General features: G+C 40.2%; 1 protein-coding gene across 1 annotated transcript in view; it reads right to left on the minus strand.

Annotated features, from left to right (window-relative positions):
• The window catches only part of SLC1A1 (solute carrier family 1 member 1), a 51,091-nt gene extending 33,069 nt beyond the window's left edge, over positions 1–18,022 (minus strand). The window contains exons 1-2 of the mRNA XM_039567503.1: positions 17,859–18,022; positions 4,205–4,345 (exon numbers count right to left, since the gene is read on the minus strand). Of these exons, the coding sequence (XP_039423437.1) occupies positions 4,205–4,345; positions 17,859–17,949 (232 nt within the window). The 5' untranslated portion in view covers positions 17,950–18,022. The remainder of the gene's footprint in view (positions 1–4,204; positions 4,346–17,858) is intronic.
• Between the last annotated feature and the right edge of the window lie 2,318 nt (positions 18,023–20,340).

Here is a 20,340-nt window from a genome sequence, read left to right on the forward strand (position 1 = left end):
GACAGGTTGCTCAGAGCCCATCCAACATGACTCTGGACATTTCTGGGGACAGGGCAAACACATCTTCATGGAATAACCTGTTCCAGTGCCTCACAACCCTCACAGTAAAGAATTTCTTTTCGCTATCTAATATAAACCTACTTTTTTTCAGTTTAAAGCCATGCCCCCTTGTCTTAGCACTAGGTGCCCATGTAAAAAGACCCCCTCCAGCTCTCTTGTACGCCACTTCAGGCGCTGGAAAGCTGGAACAAGGTCCCCCTGTAACCTTCTCTTCTGCAGACTGAACAAGCCTGTGAACTTGCTGAGGGAGCAGTCAGCTCCACCATCGTCATGGATAAAACGTTAAACACTATTGGCCGCAGAATTGAACCCTGAGGTACATCACTACTGACTTGTCTCCAACGAGATTTGTGCTGGTGATTGCAACCTTTTGTGTCTGCCCATTCAGACAGGTTTCAGTTTGTCTCACTGTGCAGTTATCCCCACAGAACTGATAGAACACAGGATCGATGTTATGGGAGACAGTGTCAAAAATTTTACTAAAGTCAAGTTAGACCACATGACCTCTTTGTAATTCCTAATTTTCATATCAAAAGCAAAATTCACACTTTCAAAAATTACTGTAAAGAAGCAAACAAAGAAGGGGATGGAAATTCAAGGAAGATCCAGGATGTGTCTTCAGCTATGATTGTAAACAAGACAGCTCACTGTTTGCTTACTGTTAGTGGCAAAGCCACATATTTCTGCATTTGGCGGTACCTTTTCTAGAATAAGACCCAAAAGTATTTTCCTCCAAAGAAACTTCGTCTTTATTGATTAAATGTAGGATGTGCAAGGAAAGCACCATAATCTGCATACTGGCTGGTTGTCTTTGGTGGGACCAGATGTGTTTTGAGGATGTCCACCTCCTTGGAATATATGTATTAAACAGACCCCTATAGGGCCTGTATCTGATGATCACAGCTGTCAGACCTGTGTATGTGTTCACATGCTCTGTGGCAGACACTTGGGGCTGCAATATATACAAAGTTATTGCAGTAGAAGTAGCAATGACACTTCAGCTGGTCCAGAGTAAACGTCTTTTTAGTTTACAAGTTAAGGCGATGCAATTAGCTCACCATGACAGAAAAATGTTGTTCTGTTATTGTGCCTTTGCTGCAGGTTAAGTGTGTGCACCAGAGAGAATTACAATGGCTCACTTGGTACATAACTGTAATCAGATTGTGGTGCTGAGTCCAAAGGCATCTAGGAAGTTTTGATGCCTTTTGTAAATGTATATTATGTCAAAATACTAGATTTTGGTTACAGGTGACAGTTTGTGCAAGAACCACCAAGACAAAATTGGAAGGAGTGGCTGAGGTATGAGATGGTTATACAGTCACTCAACAGCACCTGGATGGGCTGGAGAATTTGTCTGAGAGAAATCTCATGAAGTTCAACAAGCAGAGCTCTACATCTGGGCAGGAATAATGCAAGGCAACAGTACATGCTGGAGGTTAACTGGCTGGAGAACAGCTCTGCAGAGAAGGATCTGAGAGTCCTGGTAAACAACAAGCTGACCCTGAGACAGTAAGATCTCATAGCAAAGGCCAGTAGCCTCCTAGGCAGCACTGTGACAAGCTCTGTCAGCATGTGGAGGGAGGTGATCTCTCTAAACACAACATCTATGAGGCCACACCTAGAGTACTGGGTCTAGTTCTGGATTCCCCAGTACAAGAAAGGGATGGACTTACTGGGCTGAGTCCAGTGAAGGGCCACAACTCTGATGAGGGTATTGGAGCATCTCTCACATGAGGACAGCTGGGAGAGGAGGGACTGTTCAGTCTGGAGAAGAGAATGCTCAGAGGGATCTTATTCATGTGTATAAATTGCTGATGGGTGGGAAAGATTACAGAGCCAGGCTCTTAGCAGCGGTGCCCAGAGACAAGACATGAGACAATAGCAAAAAATTTAAAAAACGGTGAAATTTAATCTGAACAGGAAGACACTGCTCTAGCTGACCCTGCATGAGCGGGGCCATTGGACTAGATGGTTTCAAGAGATCCCTTCCAACCTCAGTCATTCTATATGACTGTGTAAAAGAAGAAAAATGACTAGTATGCTGTGTGATCATTCACAGGTTTATTTATTCATTTCAAATGTGCATTTCTGATGCTTGGAAGGTTAACATAACTATTTTAAAAGAGGTCATCTCATCAACATCCTGAGGACAGATGCAAGTGAGTAGTGAAAACCATCATGCACAGACATTCATGGTTCCTTTGCAAAGCCATCATACTCTATCAAGCAGCTTCTGTTTATCTATCTTGTTTCCTTTTCCTTGCCTAAAAACCCAATATAAAAGTGTAGAAAAAGTACACCCTTATTTTCTATGGAAATTGGATATGCCAAGGTCAGAATCAGAGCATCTCATTCTCATCATGAGATGCTCTGATTCTGACCTTGGCTGATCCATTTATACAGTCATCTCTGTATATGGCTGTAATCTGCAATCTGTAAAGTCCAAGCTTGTGTTAGTAGTTACAAATGCTATTTGCTCATATTGGAAAATTACACATTAAGTAAGCACAATATTTTTTAACAGGCTAATTCTTGTTTCCCCTTGCAAGTGCTGGATGGATATGGATGGACATGGATACATTTAATAAATAATTCATTTCATGATTATTCTAATGTTCTAATTTATTTCTGAAGACATAGGCCCAACTTCGCTCACAAATAAAAGCTCGTTCAAAAAAAGAAATGTCTTATCTTGAGTCTTATCTCGTCAGCTTTTCCTGGATCTCCTGTCATGGACTAAGGTTCTCCTCTCCTTTACACACCAACTGTTTAATCTCCCTTCATTCCTTTGGACCCAACCCTTTACTATTTTGTGTCCTCATTTCTCACTCCACCCTTGGCAGCTTTCCATTCTTGATCTTGCAGCTCTTGACAGTCTCCATTTCAATTCTAACACTGGGTTCCTCTCACTCTACATTACAGATGTGCTCAAAAGGCCTTAACAGCTTCCCTTAAGAACTTTGTTATAGACTCATTTTGCCGTGTGCTGCTGTGCAATTAGTGATATTCTTGGCTACAAATTTTGGGGAGCTTGGAAGTTTGTATTTAATATCCTATTCTTGAAAGCACTTTTGCAACATGATCAAAATTCCCCTTTCATTTTCTGATAACAACATGCTCTCTCCCTTTCTTTAGTCAAATATCTGATGCATTTTCATTAACCTCTAACCAATCAACAAACACCTGGACACGTTGTGACAAACACAACATGTTGTCAAAACAGCAGTTTTGTGGAGATGAAAAGGGACAGTATACTGACCAGTGTGTCTCGATTCACTGCAAGAAACTAAAAGAAAAGAGTCACAATCCTTGTACCGTCAGCAAAGACTTAAAGAATAAAGAGAAGTTCACTAAAGAAAAGCTATTTGACATTCAGTTCTGTCTCTTTGCTTTGGGCTTTCTCCACCAAATCTTTCCAAAGTTTTCCCACTAGGTGAGCTGTTAGCAAATTCTAGCAGGCATGGCAGGGCTCCAGCCAACAGCTTGCTTGCTTTTCCCAGAAGATGAAACTTCGCTTTTGTTTCCATTACCCCTTCCTGGCCCACAATCTCCCTTCGCACTCACTAGGTTCAAAGGAGTTTTCAGTTTTGGGGAAATACAAGTGGATTTATTTTCCCCTAATTTATTTCTGCCAGGTCAATGAATTGAATGGACTCATAGATGGATTCAGTGAATACTAGAGCTCATGCAAGGTACCTCAGGGAAATTTGTTCAGACCAAATAAGTGTAGGTCAGGAATGTCCTCTTTTTGTGACAGTAGGCTATGAGATCAGCCCTCCCTTGCTTGTGAAATGGCAACATGAGACTACTTACAACAGTTAACTCTGTACCTCAGAATATGCAGCTGCAGCTTTGGGCCTGCAATTTGCAACTGCTTAACCCCCTCCTGGAAACAGGGAGAGAGAGATACAAAAATCTATAAACTTGCAAAGTTATTAGCTCATAGCTCTTTATAATGTCATAGATAATAGTGCTAATCCTTCCAAATCTATTCTCATTATATAAAGAAAAATTTAATCTAAAGGTATGAAATCTGTATTTCTCAGTTTCATAGAGTTTCATCAAGTTGTTTTCAGGGGTTATTTCCTTTAGAAAGAAAGCACAATGACAATCCCATAAGCTAACAGTACATTTCCAGTCATACCTGTGATCATACTTGATATGATTAATGGCAGAATGATGAGTTTGAGCATTCTCATCAGCAGTTCCCCAGGAAAGGAAAAGTAGAACTTATCCAAGTTAGACAGTTTTCCATATTCCCGTACCAGAACTCCAATTCCAATACCTAAAAGGGACATAAAAATGTGGCACAAATTAGATGTAATTTATAGTAGAGACATGTGGGACAAGGTGAAAAAATAGCAGAAGAACAAATAGAGCAAGCAATAAACACATTTACACAGCTATGGTAGAACTTGTAAAGCAAATCAAACGTAAGATATTTCCTTTTCTGATGATAAGCAAAGTAATAACACATATAATTCTGAAGTTGCAGGATGTCTTTAGGTAAGTCTTTGGGAAAATCTGATTAGGTGCTCTGATTATCAGTTTAGTCTGGTACTGACTTTTTACCTGCCTTCACTAGTTCTAGAAGACCCATAACTGGCATTTAAAAAATCAATATGCTATATAAACACTACCAAACACTAAAGAGAGATGGTGACATAAATACTTGAGATGATTTCTATTGGTGAAAATAAGCCTACCCAGTAGCAACACTTTCAGTAATTGCTGCTCTACATAATTAGGAAAGAGCGTGACTGTAATCACTAAATTAATTTAATAACTTCCAGGAAACTGATCAACAAAAATACACTCCACATATTTCACACTCATTCCACCACATATCTGACCTACAAATACCAGACATAAATTCAGTGATTGAGCCACAACGCAAGGCACTTTTATATGTCCTCTTATCTTTGGATTACATGAATTATCAGATAGTTCTCACTTCTGAGACAAACAATGGATAAGAGTTCCACCAAAAGAAAAAAAATCATAGGACAAAAGACAAAATTCTTCAGTTTGACAGGCACTACCTTTATTTTCCATTCCAATATGATTTTCAAATTAAAATGACTGTTATAGGAAATGTGTTCATCAGTGTCTAAAAAGCACTAGAACTGTTGTTTCACATTGGAGCTTTGTAATGCTTCAGTCCTGAATAAACTGAACATCAAGAAATCCAATTTCTAACTGGATCCAATGAAAGAACAAGTCAGAACTCTTAATCATCAAAATCAAGCTAAACGAAAATTAAGGCAGATTAAAAGTCTTTCCTGTTAATAGAGATGAAAAATGAACAAGGTAACCTTCCAAGAAAATGAGCTGCTCTAATCAACTATTAAGATTTCTGATCAAGGTGTCATTTCTGCCAGAGAACATGGACAGTTTAAATTCCTTGGAGCAATCTTGAATCTTAATAGCCTTGAAGATATTTGCAATATTATGCAAATAACCTTGATTAGTGAATGATAAGACACAATGATCTCTATTTCTAATCTAGTGACTGAATTAGGCAGGTTGAAAATACTTTGCACTTTTAGATAAGCCCAAGCAAGATAAAATTCCATTTGTAAAATAGTTACATGGATTGAAGTTAGTTGCTAAAATTTTGATCCTGAAAGCACAAGAGAAAATAGCTGAATCTAACCAAACAGGTAAGCTCCATGTCTTCAGACAATTCACACAATTTACAGCAGACATTTGCTTAAATTGTGGCAACACTGAACTGCATGTTTTGGCAAGTTGTGTAATGCCACTTCATGTTGAGCAGGTATGACTAGGACATGTTCTAACCATCTGCCTTTCATTCTACATGGTGATTGTCATATTTGACCAGATGGAATTCTGATCATTGTATATTCAGCAGGATTGCTAGCAGGTAGAAAGATTCACCCCTGTTTTCATTCTTGAGGGTTCTGTTTTCCACTTCTTTAGATTTCACTACAAAAACTTCCCACATGGTCTCAAAATTATAGCAGGGTTTCCTTAAGATTTTCCATCTTTATATTTATACCTACTTTGTTTGATTTTTTTTTTTTTTGGTGAGGATATTATTTATCTAATGACAATAGCTGAGAATAGAGTTCCTCATTCTAACAATCTCCTGAAATTACATTATTGCTCTCAATTCCTTATTCATGCAATTTCTTTACCAGATAGAGCATTATATCCATATTAACTTGTGTAGTATGCTGAATTACAGTATAATGCAGCTACCTTTTAACTGCAGTTAGCATCTAGCATATGTTGCTTGAATATATCACAGGAATATAAGAAATCGTATTTTGTAGCAGTAACAAGAGAAGGTTAGAAATTTAGCAGAATAAACTTGCTTTTGTACTGGAAATTGACATATATGAAGCTTTTTGATCCTCATCTCAATAACCAAGTTCAACTTGGAAATTTCTTCTGGGAATTATAACACACAGAAAGAAGTGTGGTCCAGCATAAACATATTTCACATGGTAACCACCGCTTTTAACATCACATTGATTATAGCAGCCCTAAGTAAGAAGAGAGAAAGTCTTATAAAAATCTTAATTTTTCTAGATGAATGCTATTGATAACTCCATTATTTCTGAAATTAAAATGCACAATTACTTTCATCAACCATAAAATACATTATAGTCTGCAAAGCCGCTTCTATATATTAGGATTCCTCCTTTCTTTTTATTTTTTTTATTTTTTTTTTAATTTATGGAATAATTTGCTTCTACTTTTTGAAGAGCAAAACATCACTTTTCCTGCTTGCCCTCTTCATCTTTCCTGTTTCAATCACTCCACCTTCCTTCTCAGCCATGATAAACTGGTTTTATTTTTTTTCCATCTCTTCTCCTGGCTTTTACTTCTTGTCTACATGCCTAAGTTAGGTTATGATTTTTACCACAAGTGCAATCCTTTACTTACCGCTCAATGACATATACTGCTTAACCTCCAGATTTCTGCAATATTGGGCAGATGTGAAGAGTGATAGTGGAATAAACTGTACAACCTCATGTCTTTAATTTTTTAAGTAAAATATATCTTTGTAACTGTGCATAGTACAGCACATGCTGTATAGCATGGTGTCTACATTTCCTCTCCCAGCAGCCACCAACACAGCAAGTGAAAGATGCAGTCTGGGTCCCTGGGATTGCAATGCACCATGAAGGCCAAAAGAAAATTCTCTTGTCTGAACCCATATGAAAGAGCACATGCCCTAACTCCTTGTTACTGTTCTCCCACGTAGCATATAAGGCTTTTAATAAGCTTGGTAACAGACAGAAAATCCTTCAAAGAAAGGGGATAAATACAGATGAAGTGAAGTGAGGGGTGAGGATGAGAAGAACAAGAGAAGAAAAACAGAGCAGAAGAGAATCATTGAATATAAGCACACCAAGTGAAATCCATTGGCACCCATCTTTCAGGGAGTCTCACCTTAAAAAACTAGAGGGAATACATGTTTTCTCTGTACAGGAGCCATTTCTTGTTGTGTTACCCAAAGAAAGGGGAGCAAAAAATGCTGCAAGGGGTTAGCTAGCACCCGCAATTGGCTCCACTGTATATAGCACTAGATCCATCACATCTGCCAAGCCTGAGGCTTTACAGGACCTAGCAGATGATGGCTGTGTGTAATAAGGTGCAGAAGCAGTCTGGCCTGTGTATGTATGTGCAGTGAGTCCACCACAGAAATTAGGTAAAATGTGTCTTGGGAGACAATTCTGTTGAGGTTTCTGTCTATCTGCAAAACAACTTTTGTGTCTAAGTATCTGGTGAACAGTAATTTATTGCAATCTGACCTTGATCTGGAGCGTCTCTTTATATATTGCTATTCTTTCTGAAATGTTGCCTAAGGAAAAAGGTAAATTATTTGTATGGAAACAATTATAGGGCTACTACATTTTTCTTCAAGTACCTCGCTGAAGTTCACGACAAATTTGAAAATGAGTAAAATAACCTCCACACACTCGGTTCAAAAAATCTGCATAATCTCTAGGCTCAGTTATACTAGCACACATGGGGTGTGTCACAAACTGTACTACAGCTATAGTAAACTTGTAAAAATGTGCTGGCCATTCCACAGCCGCCTAAGCAACTCAACATGGAGACCATTTACAATTTTTCAGGAAGTGATAGCTAAACCCTGAAGCCCTTTTTTATACAATTACACACACAGACATCCCTGCTTCTATTTCTCACTGAAAGAGAATATAAACCAGATAAAATTGGCATCTAATAGTTAGGACTCCATAATGTTATTTGTACTCATGGATGAGAACACTGATTTGGGATGCACAGTACTAATTAACAGGGAATTCTCCATCAGTGCCATGACACTGAAGAAACAGCAAATCACCCTCAACTCCCACTGATTTCATTATGTGAATGATCCTTAGGAATGAACCATAAAGACAATGAGAAAAAGAATCCAGCGTATATTTTTGTAGAATTAATAATCTGTTTTGTAAAATGATCTGTTCTGAAGTATATGTAGTGATCTGAAAAATAAATAAGAAAATATTTATTTTTCCTATTTTCTTAAAATTTCATGGCATGGAAACTCCTTTTCACTGAAGCAGAGTCAGTGACCCTGGCAGATGCTGATAGACAGTGTGGGAATGACAGGAATTTTGCTTTGACAGCACTGAAAGAAGAAAAAAAAGTCACATGGTTCAAACCTGGTATTATTTAATTGTACTGTAGCAATATCTATTAAGTTATTAACTAAGTGATTAAGCTCTTCATAATTTCACATAATATGCTGCACACACGTGACAGACTAAAACACAATTACTTCTATCATATTGGTGGGTCTTAACTGGATTAACTTCACAGCAGATGATTGATGGAACTGAAAAGGCCAGCAAACAAACTTCACTGACTTGATTTCAAGCACAATACAAAATATTCAATATAAACATGTCAAATTGCAGCACAGGCAGGCAAGATTTGTGCAGTCTGATACATTCTCAGTCCTTTAGTAATATTTTATAAATCAATTTTGTCTCTGCTCTCTCCATAGAGGTTTTGTTATCACTGGCTGTCTCTCAGCTGCAAGAAAATACAGTGCCAACTATAAAACACTAAAAGAGAGGGTGTAGAAGAATATATTACTAATGCTTATAAACATATTATTTCAGCTTTCATTGAACTATTTTTAATACTTTCTAACGTTACACATTTTACTGCTTTACACTGTACTTGACAATGTACCTTCCAACAAACATACTGATGTTGATTGAAAAAAGAAGGTTCTTAGAAAACTGTAGGCAACCACTAAGGTATAGAGTCTCAGGGGTATAATTACATGGCAACTGGTCTTAACTTTCTGGTTGCTTATGTTAGCCAGACTACCTGATTGCTTACAAAGACATGTGAAGAAAAGTTCTCAGAAATCTTCCAGAAAGAAGTTCCCGTATCAACTCTTGGTTTACGGAAGAATATTTAGTAGCAATTTGTAAGAGAAGATGCGCTTGTGCTCTGCCATGGTGAGACCCCCTGACGCTCTCTGATTACCCTGCTGAGGGTGCAGTGGTTGTAAATTCCTTCACACAAGTAATACACTGTCATCTGACTGCAGTGTGAGGAAAGTTCAGGTAGACAGTGACTCCCTGTGATGGACCTTCAGGAATGAAGGCAAGGTGGAGTGCTGGCCAGAGGGGGAAAAACCAGCTTCTCCAGTGTGGGTGTACTCCCTTTACTCACAGTAGGTTTGAAGGCTACTGCAAACAGCAAACCCACATAACTCCTGCTACTTTTTGTGCTGCGGGAGCCTGGAACAGGGCTAATAACATCGGGTAGCCTGTAGCAGTCACCAGTAGAGCATAGCACAGCAGCCTCTTTGCTACGCAGCCCTGCACAAGGCACACCTATCAAACCCAGGGCAGTTAGCTCACTCAGACAGGAAAAGGGAAAATAGTGGCTATTCTCCTGTGACTGTGTGACCACAGTTCTGCTGAATGCTGAATCAGTGCTCCCTCTGAACATACAGAGGGCTAACCAGTTTGACTATTTAACAATGTCTCCTATTGGACTCTGGCTTTCCTGTCATTTATCCAAACAGACTGTAGATGAGTTTCACCTGTACATATCTTCCAAATATTTTCCATGTGCAGATGCAACTTCTTTCAGAGAAAGCCAAGAAAAAATATACATCTGAAGGAAGAAGAAAAACCTTACAATTGTGCTTCATCTAGCTAGAACTCTTGTACAGAATCTACCACTGTAAAAATAAGCTAAATTGTACCAGATTATACATTTGTTTCTTTCACAGTTTTTTAACAAACTTGTTGACTTATCTTTGTGAAGGACTGTGCTTACAACCTTAACATAACAAATTCATTTCTTTTATAAACAAGATTATGTCATAAATTAAACAATCTGGGGAAAATGACAATTCTTTCCCAGCAGCTATGCAACCTCCATTTCTTCATGAATTTGGATGTATCATGGTGAAAGCACCTGTTCTGTTGGGAAATAGTGTTAAGGTTTCAGGAAAAGCTAATTCAGTGTCAAACACACAAAAAGGAGGACCACAGGGTAATTAAAAGAATGAAGAGCCTACCTTTTGAATGAATATGAAAGAGCTTGGTTTGTTCAGGGATGAGAGTGGTAGAAATACAGAAAATGGTTGAATACTAGCGATGGAGCAATATTTTAATTATCTGATGCATAGCCAAACTGAATACATTTATAGTGGAAATTGTAAGGCTTTCAACCATCAGATTGAAGAATATACCTTTCCAGGAGGATATACAACACCAAATAGCCTATCCAGCTTTAAGATGGAATATGATATGTAACAGAATTTTATCTACAACGGTGTAACCTGAAGCAGCAGAGGCCAGATTTGATAACCCAGGGGATATCCTTCTATCTCATATTCCTGTGTTTTACAGTAAAATTGAAAGATAACCTGACAACAGTAACCTGTCTTTCTTCTTTTGCAGACCTTCCTTGTGACCCCTTTCAGATATCACCTCTAAAACCATTACCCTTCTCCTTCATCTCATTCATCTATGACGTGTGAGCCTTCTTTAATTATGCAGTCATCCAGACATGTATAGGTCTTACTGCTTCCTTCATGTCTCCACATCCACTACATTTTATAAAGCAGTGTTTTTGTTTGGACCCCTTTTCTCAGTAATTTCAGAAATTCATGTCCCTCGGTTGTAGCATCTAATGTTTTGCTCATGTGGCCTAACACACTGCAGCACCATTGGCACCATCACAATGCCACACACAAAAATTTAGGAATTTCTCACTCGTCTTTGTAAAAGCCCACTGGTCTTCTGTTCTCTTTCCACATTTGCTTGCTGTGCCAAAGCTATATAAGCACCTTTGTACATGGATAGCTCAAGAGATATTAGCTCAGTAGAACACATCAGGAAAAATGCATCTTCATTTAAGACCCCTAAAACACACAAGAAACTAAATAGTTGGCAATGGTATAAGAAAGGTGAAAGGCTATTAACTGGAAATAACTGCCAGATTTTGACCCTTGTTATTGCTTCTTTGATGAGAGAAGAGGACAGTAAACAGGACATTCTGTTCTAGCTCTCCCCTTGTTGGAAGAGCGATTGCAATTGAGATAAGCAGCTGGACAGGCCATTTAGTGGACACTAAAGATAGACAGATAGTAACATGCAGAAACATTGTTATTCTGAAACTAATGAAGCCATCAAAGCATTGAGAAATCAGATACATGACCTAGAAAATTAGCTCAGATTAAGAAACACCAGGTCGTTTGCCATTCCAAAAACATGAAAGGACCACTAAATTTCAAAAGCTAACTCCAATACTGCCCTGATCTTCAGATGTGATACAGCTGTGATACAGATGTGATCTTACAGCACAAGATAATGTTGTGGGACTATAAGTACAAATGCCTTGCACAAATCCTATGAGGCCTTTGTGGAAAAAAAAAATAAAGATTTCTGAACAGTGCAACTGTTATTAATGAATAGTCTCAACCTGAACATTATCTTTTTTGTTGGGGTATAGGAGATGAAAGTTTCTAAAGTGAAAAATAATAAATATATAAAATATATAAATAATATATATAAATAAAAATATAGACATTTCCTAACATGTATATATAAAAGAAAAAAAATGTAATTACATTGTTTTATTTTCCCCTAAATAATATTGGGAAATTGGACAGAGTAAATATTTTGCTGGTATTAGTATTCGTGTTCTTGGTTCAAATGTAAAAAAATACTGGTAGACTTTGGTAGTTTGGGGACTTTGTAGAGTGTAAATTGACATTAGGCTCACCCTTTCCAAAGATTAAAAAATTCAGCTCTAGTGATAGTTTCACTTCACTCACATAAAGTGAAACCCAGAGTTTGTGTTAAAACAAATAATAAAACAGGAAAACTTTACATGCCAGAAGAAGAAGTAAAAGATGAATTTTCTTTGCCTCAAAGCAGTTCAAGGCCAAAAGAGGCATCATGCAATAACTTCAATTACCTTTGCATTCTTTCACTGGCTGACTTCCTGGCTCAGAGCATTTTTGATCCTCAGTAGTATGTGAACCTCTCAGACTAAATTATTAGTCATTCTGCATTTTACTTCCCATTTTTAAAATTAAATTCAGACATTTTGTCAGAATTGCTATATTTCATATATTTCTGATGACATCCCACCCTATATCAAACTGTAGGCAAGTGTTGCAGAGAAACACAGATGTAAAAATCATCACTGTCTAGAGAGGCATAAAACGTCACAAGTATCATCTATGCTCTTCTGAGGCACACCAGGAAGAAAAGAGTCTTCTGTTAAATTTCCATGCTACCACAGTTGATTCAAGGTGTCTGGCCTTCATTTGTTATAAATTCCAAATTAATAAAATGCTATGCTTCAGAATTCAAGAAAGGAATCGAATGCTTGGTTTACAGCTATACTTGTCAGAAAAAAAGTAATAATTCTTTTGTTTCATTATATTCCCCTTAACTTCTTTCCCTATGTTTTTGCTACTATATTTCAAGAGACTATGAATCAGCTTCATTGTTTGGAACCTTACTACTGAATTGTGTAAGGAACAAGAAATGGTACTGAAGACAACCTGAACTATGCTAACAGGCCACTTTTTGATAAGAGTACAAGGAGGGAGAAATGGAAAATGGTGAAACCTTACTTCGTATCAAGAGTGGGCTTTTGATTTTTAAATTACATTTGCCAGAGACAGAAGGAACTTACTGTGAGAGAGACTTTATAGGTCTATGCGGTTTAGAGGCTGCAGGCTACATTTGCAAAAGAAACTTTTTGGAATATGGTGAGATCCCTGGATTCAGGGTGGCCTTCTGCATAGGGAAAGGCCATCATTAGACTGAGAGGTTACTAATTGCTCTGTTGTTGTCTTCACCCTATGAGACATTCATTCTTGTAAGAATGCACTGGTGGACTTCCAGTAATGCAGAGGTATTGCTTTTAAAAACAGCTGTCAAATCCCCTTGTGTCTTAAAACCAGCTGTCGAATCCCCTTGTGTCTGATTACAGAGGGAGCATAGCCTTTCATTTAGCAGGTGTGAATGCACCTGACTTGTCTAGAAACAAAGAAATAGTCCTATAGTGAGATATTACTACTTAATATTATAATGTAAAATAATAACTTCCATTAACATTAAAGATAACAAATTTTTGGCATATAAACTGCTAGGAGGATATCATAAAACACAAAACAGAAGCTTCAGTGGCTGTTGCGCTTATCAAATCCTGACAAATAATTATAGCCACAATACTCAAAGTTTCTGCACTGCTGGTGTTACAACAGGAACTATGCATACTTTAATCTCACTCTCAAATACGGGGAGAAAAGGAGGTCTGCTGCCAGCCCAAATCTTTCAACAATGGAATTGCACAAGCAAAGCGTCTGATCCTGCAGAGACTGAATAAATTCACTTCAGAGGTGGAAAAGTCAGTTATTTAGCGTGCTCGAGCATCAATACGTGGTCCCCGCCCTCTCTCAGTCACTCCATCCCTGCCTTACGCCACCGCTTGCTGCAGCTCGAGTTTTTGCACGTTCTCTGGCCGCCTGGTCCCGGCTCTCCCTGCGCCACCTCGGACAGCTCCCGCCGCCCCTGCGCCGCCCAGCCCGGCTCCCGGGCCGGCAACAAGCTCCCTTTCTCGTGGTGTCTGAGGTGTACAGCGTGAGGACCACGCACATATGTGAAGAGGAGAACGATGGAGGAAGGTAATGACAGAGCACAAGCACAAAAGTGTTTATCGCTGCCTCACACCGAGACTGCACTGGCACAGCCCTGATGAACGTGATCTGTGGTGGGCTGAAGAAAGGACACCTGCCATTCACAGTCTCCACTAGCTTCCTCCTTCTGTATCAATCTAAATATTGAATTTCTCACATTTCCTCATGAATACCTGAACAATTTCAGTGTCCCACACGTGTGCTGTGGAGAAAAGCCCGCCTTCAAATGACAGACAGGCTCAGAGGTATCTGAAGTTCTGAATCTGTTTAGGAAGTGACAGAGTTCATTCAGCGATTTAAAAAAGTACTCGTAACCTACAAATTTAGGTGAACTGAATCTTTCAAAATAATGCCTCCCAGACCTGAAGCTGCTAAAAAAAAAAAAAAAGTGCTAATAGACTTCAAAATTACAAGTATAAAAAAAATTCCAACTTATTTGTGTATAATTTCTGAGAACGTAAAACAATCTTGGCTCTAGTATAGCATGCTACTGCAACTCAGTGCCTTGGACCATATGTACACAAATCACCTAAACTTTTATTTCCACTGTAAGAAAAAGGCTGTTCTGCTGAAGAACTGCACAGTACTACAAGCTATTAGGCTATAACATGCAGACTAATGAGCAAGTATTTACACATAATCAGCCTTTTACTTTCATGACCGGTCTGTCTGCGTTGCAGCAGTGACCTTTTGGAAACAAAGTGATGACCAAAAAGAAATGCTCTATGAGAAACCTGTGAAGTGTGACTTAAACTCTCCATATGCAATTGCCCTTTGCACATCTGTTTCAGGGTGAGTAATTTTCAGGGATATTTCTGTTTTATTTTGCCTTGATTGTACAATCTGGAAACAATGTAACCTTCCATATAAAGGGCTGAAGAAGCACTTGAAGCAAGTTGACTTTTAAAATGCCTTTGTTAGCTCAGTTGCTTTGGGCAACTGTTAGGCTAGCAGAGTAAAAAGACGCAAGACACACTTTCCTTTGCAGGTATTTGCGTGAGGCTGCTGCTCTCCTGGTTACAGATCTCTCCACATCACCTTGGGGGTCTGAGATCAACTCTCTTCTAAGGCAAGGAAAATAACTACTTGAGCCTCAAATTTTGTTTTCTTTGAATATACATTCAGGTGTTTTCACCCAAAAGACATGACACTTAAGATGGTTTGTGTACAGATTTTAAATTATAACCCCACACACACTGCTATAAAAGAAATTCCAGTATTTTTGAAAATGGAAAGGACGGGCAAAGGGTTGAATGCTTAAAATATAGCCTAAAATAATTACTCTTGAAAGAAGAAGTGTTTGGAATTCTGAGGGGTTTCTGTCTGTTTCTGTCTCTTGTCAGAGACACACACAAATAATCGGGAAAACTTTTCAGCTTAGTAAGAGTACTAGTAAAGATAAGCATATTTCAATTGGATTCTGAATATGACTCTGATAATGATGAGCAAAAATCACAACTCCATATGATAGTGTAGGAATATCAGGTACTTTGCAGCACAGCTGGACAGCTTTCACAGCACATTTTCACAGCTTGCTGCATTTATTACTTCCACTCCTCCCTCATCATACATTTCTGAAAAGCCTATTTTCTTCTTTCAATATGATGTGCTACTGTTCTGCTCATAAATGCTAAATTGTTCTTCCAAACAAACTAGATTAACAAACCTCAGACCAATTTCCCAGGGCATATTAAAAAAGAATAAATATGTAAATTTAATTATGAAGGGTTTGAGGACTCTAGGTATATTACAAACCTTCCTCAAGCTGTAGTAAAACAATAATATATCATTCAACTCCATCTTTACAAGGGTTTCACTGTTCCTTACTTCACCTTTGAGAAATACTGAAAACACTGCAGATACATACTTACTCGCAAAATGTAATTTGGTCCAAGGCTTTTGGAATTACTACGAAGAGTCTCTCTGACGATATTATAGAGCTCCCCTGAGTTTAGGACTGTTAATTACAGTGTAGCAAACAGAGAAGGCCAAGGACACAGGAGGTGTTGGGAGCCCGTCCCTCTCTCACTGGGAATTCCTATTAGGGGAATTGGGGTCAATTGTCCCCACAGCTCCCGCACTGTCATACTCTGTGGCTCTCAGAGAAATTTAATTTCAGAATGTTTCACCTGTAGAATCACATCACACTCTTTCTTCAATTCTAACTACAGTCATTGAAGATAATGAGAGGGGAATATTTCTTAACCACTTCTGTAAATCTGAAGTCAGTATGTCAACTCATAGAAGAGTACCTGACAGGACAAAGCGAAAAAGCAATTGTACACACAAAAACACAGACAGATATACACACTCCTCCAGTTGTATAGTCAGATTTTCAAAGCAAGGCCCTTAGCACTTGGTATGCAAAACTCACAAAAATATTTTGGTTTTGAACGAGGTGAGAAAAATCCAGAGATCTTTCAAATACTGCATGCATTGATAAAAACACACATGTATATGTAAGCACAGTTCTGATCACAGCTTATAAATAACTGGGTGGAATTCCAAGATAATAACTCTCTTCTGAACAAATTTGCAATGAAATAGGCATGGTCCAGCCAAACTTGAAGTTAGCAGAAAAGTCATCTGAAAGAGACCCATCAGACAGCAAGTTAATGAAGCATTTATAGCAGCACTTCTCCACAGGAGAAACAATGCGAATGAGGCTCTCCAAATAATAACCAGGAGAAAATGTAATAAGGTGTGCCAAAATTATGCCCTATGGAAAAGCCTCTTCATCTAAGTAACTTGATGCATTTTCTTTGCCCAGCTGTCCTTAGTAAGATGGTGTTCAGCTCGTTTCCACTTCAAAAACTAGTTGACGTACAGGGGAGAAATCCTCCTATCTTTACAGTGATGGCCCTTAAAATCTCCCTGAAAGCCGGGTGGCACTGCCAGACTTTTCACCCATAAAAACCCCTCCGAAAGCTGGGCGACACTGCCAAACTCTTCCAGCCGCACCACTCGTTTGGGCCATCAGAAGCTCCACAAAGCCACCTCCACCGCTTCCCGGCCCTGCAGCCTCCCTCGGCGGGGCTGCCACTGGCAGACCCGCAGTAGGCAGGCGCCGCGTTCCCCCCAGGAGCTGCAGAGGCCGCCCGGGGCAGAGGCCGCCCGGGGCACAGCCCGCCGGGGGACCCGCAATACGGAGAGCACACAGCTCCCGGCGCCCGCGCTCCTTCTCCACTCGGCGGTCTCACCCCGCCGATCACCGACCTTTGCCACACGGGCCGGCGGGACGCGCGCAGGGGCCGGCCCGGCCAGGAGGGCCCCGGAGCCCCCGCTGCCGACCCGGCCGCCCGGGGCTGCGAGCGCCGTGTCCCCCTCGCCCTGCCCCGCTCTCGCCCTGCCGCCGCGGCACCGTGACACTGCGGGGCTGCTCTCCGCAGCCGCGGCGATGCCGGGGAAGAGCGCCCTGGCCCGCCTTTCGGGTGGGTCGCTAGCATCGCCCCGCGCCGCCCGGCCCGGCCCCGCAGCACCCCTCGCCCCGCCGCGGGCGCCGGTCCGGCGCCGCGCCACCCTTGCGCCCGGCAAGGCCGTACCGTGCCGGCAAGGCCGGGCGGGGGGCGGCGGCGCCGCGCTCCCTGCCTGTCCCCGCGCTCACCCGCCACCACGGCGACCACCGTGCTCAGCAGCAGCCAGTTCTTCCTCACGAAGCTCGGGCAGAACAATCCCTTCTTGACCGCCTTCGCCATGGCGAAGGCTGGGGCGATGCGCGCCGCGCAGAGCCGAGCCGAGCCGAGCCGGGCAGGGTCGGGCCGGGCCGGGCCGAGCCGAGCCGCCTGCGTGCGCTCCGCGGGGCTGCGCGCTCACCGCGGGGAGGCGGAGACGTTGCGCTTCACCTGGCAACCGGAGAGCCCGGCCCCCGCCCGCCCCTCGCTCGGCCGGCCCACCTGCCGCCCAGCACACCCCAGCTCCTGCTGAGAATATCAGGGGCAGCAGCTACATATCTTGTAAGATTTCCCCCCTGGTTTTGATCCTGGTAGGCTTAAATACCAAAACAGCGAAGAAGCGTCTATTTCTCTGTGCAGCTCCCTGTAAATGGTCTCCTTCTCCCTCCCCACCATTAGCTTGATTAAGCTCATATTATATATAATATTTTGACTCAATTCCCTGTGGGGCTATGGTTTTCAATATGTCTATAAACGTGTTGATTTTGATTTTGAAATCTGTAGCTCAATGGTAAATGCAAAAAACAACCAAGCCCAACCACTATCTGCCATTGAATGACTATCTGCCATTGAATGACTATCTTGCTGAATGACATGAAGGAGAGAGCAGAATGAAAGTTTAATTTCTCTTATTTAATTGCACTTGATATCCTTCCTTTCAAAATGTACACTAGCGAGGTTTGCCTGACTTCTGTCTATAACAACTGGGTAACTATGGCCGGGAGGAGATCAGCAAAAACTGCAATTGAAACCTTGTCACTTTTGCTGTTCGCATGAATCAGGCTGTGCTGTGTGACAGCTTGGAGAAAGAGATAAATATGTACCTTGCTGAGTCAGGGAAGAGCGCTGAAATCCACCTGGATGAGAATCAAGAGCTGTCATCAATATCGAGTGTTAAAACCTGGGCCTAGCTGCATAAATTCATACAGAGACACCTAAAAAGTGTCCATTTTTCAGATGTGTAGAGCAACTGCAGTAATTTGTCTGCATCTGTTACCATCAGGAGAATTTAATTTAAAAAATAAGAGGAAAGCTAGTGGTGAAAGGAAGCAGATGAGTAAGTAACCTCTTAGTTTAATTAAGTCATAAAAGGTTTCAGACCACTTAAAAGGAAGGCTGGCATACTACCATGTTACAAGCCACAGCAAAGCAAAGCAAAAATAATTAATGCAAATAAATGGTAAGAAATACCATGACTATGCCTAGACTTTGGTATGGAAATGTCACAAAGTGTGACTGGCACTAAAGAGATACACAAAGAAAAAGGCACACCATGCTTCAGGGTGGGCAAGGTCAGGCATACCTTGTGCAGAAGAGCTCTGACTCGGGATCCCATTGCCACAGAGTGTTGTTTTGTTTTTTTTTCATTTCCTCTCACATACTTGGAGTCTCAGATGTTGCTTTCAGTAAGTTAAATGTCTGATCTGCCCTAGGAGGTGGTGAAGTGGTGCCTCTCTAGACAGTAGGAACAAAGTTATTTGCAAGACATCTTCAGAATGTAGGCCTTCCTTTAATTATCTCTCTATTCACCTTCTCATGTACTCCTTGTTACAACTTACTCTGCTTCTTTTTTGAGCTGTTTTGGTGAACTAGGGGAAATAATTCCAATTCACTGGCTCCTGAAGACTAGCTAAAATTAGGTTAGAGTTTACTTCTTTCTCTATGAAGTATTTCTCTTAGTACTAAAGTATTAAGTATCCTTTTTTTTCACTTTAAGGATTTCATAGTACTTTCTTGGTAGATCTAGAATTATCTGCAGCACTCTTAGGAGAGAAAAATGCCATTCTGCAGGTATAAAACAATGTGATTGTAGCTGATATGTTTCTTCCTGGAGGTTGCAATACCTTAAAGGAGTTGCACAACCTTAGAAAAAACATGATACAATTATGCTTTACAACTTATGAAGGCTGGATACAGATCTCATTTTTGTGTCCTGAAACACCAAGAAAATATATCATAATATTGAAGACCTCTATATACCTTTTCTTTCTGTTACAGTACAATGTTACTGTTCTTTTCCGCTAGTGTTTTGTCCCTAAAAATACTTAGGAAGAAAAGCATGCCAAAGTTCTAGGCTTTTTTCCTTAATAATTAGTCTTTGTTTTTCTAACTTCAACAAATGTAATTCCATGGCCATGACCTCAAAAGAAAAAAAAAAACCCAACAAACAAATAAACAAGAAGTTCATAACACAACACCTATAGAAAATTAAAGAAGTGTTCTAAAAAAAATATTTAGGCAAGTGAAATAGGAATGTTTTAAACATCCTGATGAGCAAGCTCTTTTTAATTTCATTTTCCTATTGTAAAATGATGGACATTGGCTTTGATCCTGGATGTAGAGTCAAGCTGGCAGTTTCTGTACAGGGAGCTGTATATAAAAAACCCCAACATCATAAAAAGAGTATCCTAATAA

Source organism: Corvus cornix, chromosome Z, assembly GCF_000738735.6.
Source record: "Corvus cornix cornix isolate S_Up_H32 chromosome Z, ASM73873v5, whole genome shotgun sequence".
Classification (NCBI taxonomy): domain Eukaryota; kingdom Metazoa; phylum Chordata; class Aves; order Passeriformes; family Corvidae; genus Corvus; species Corvus cornix.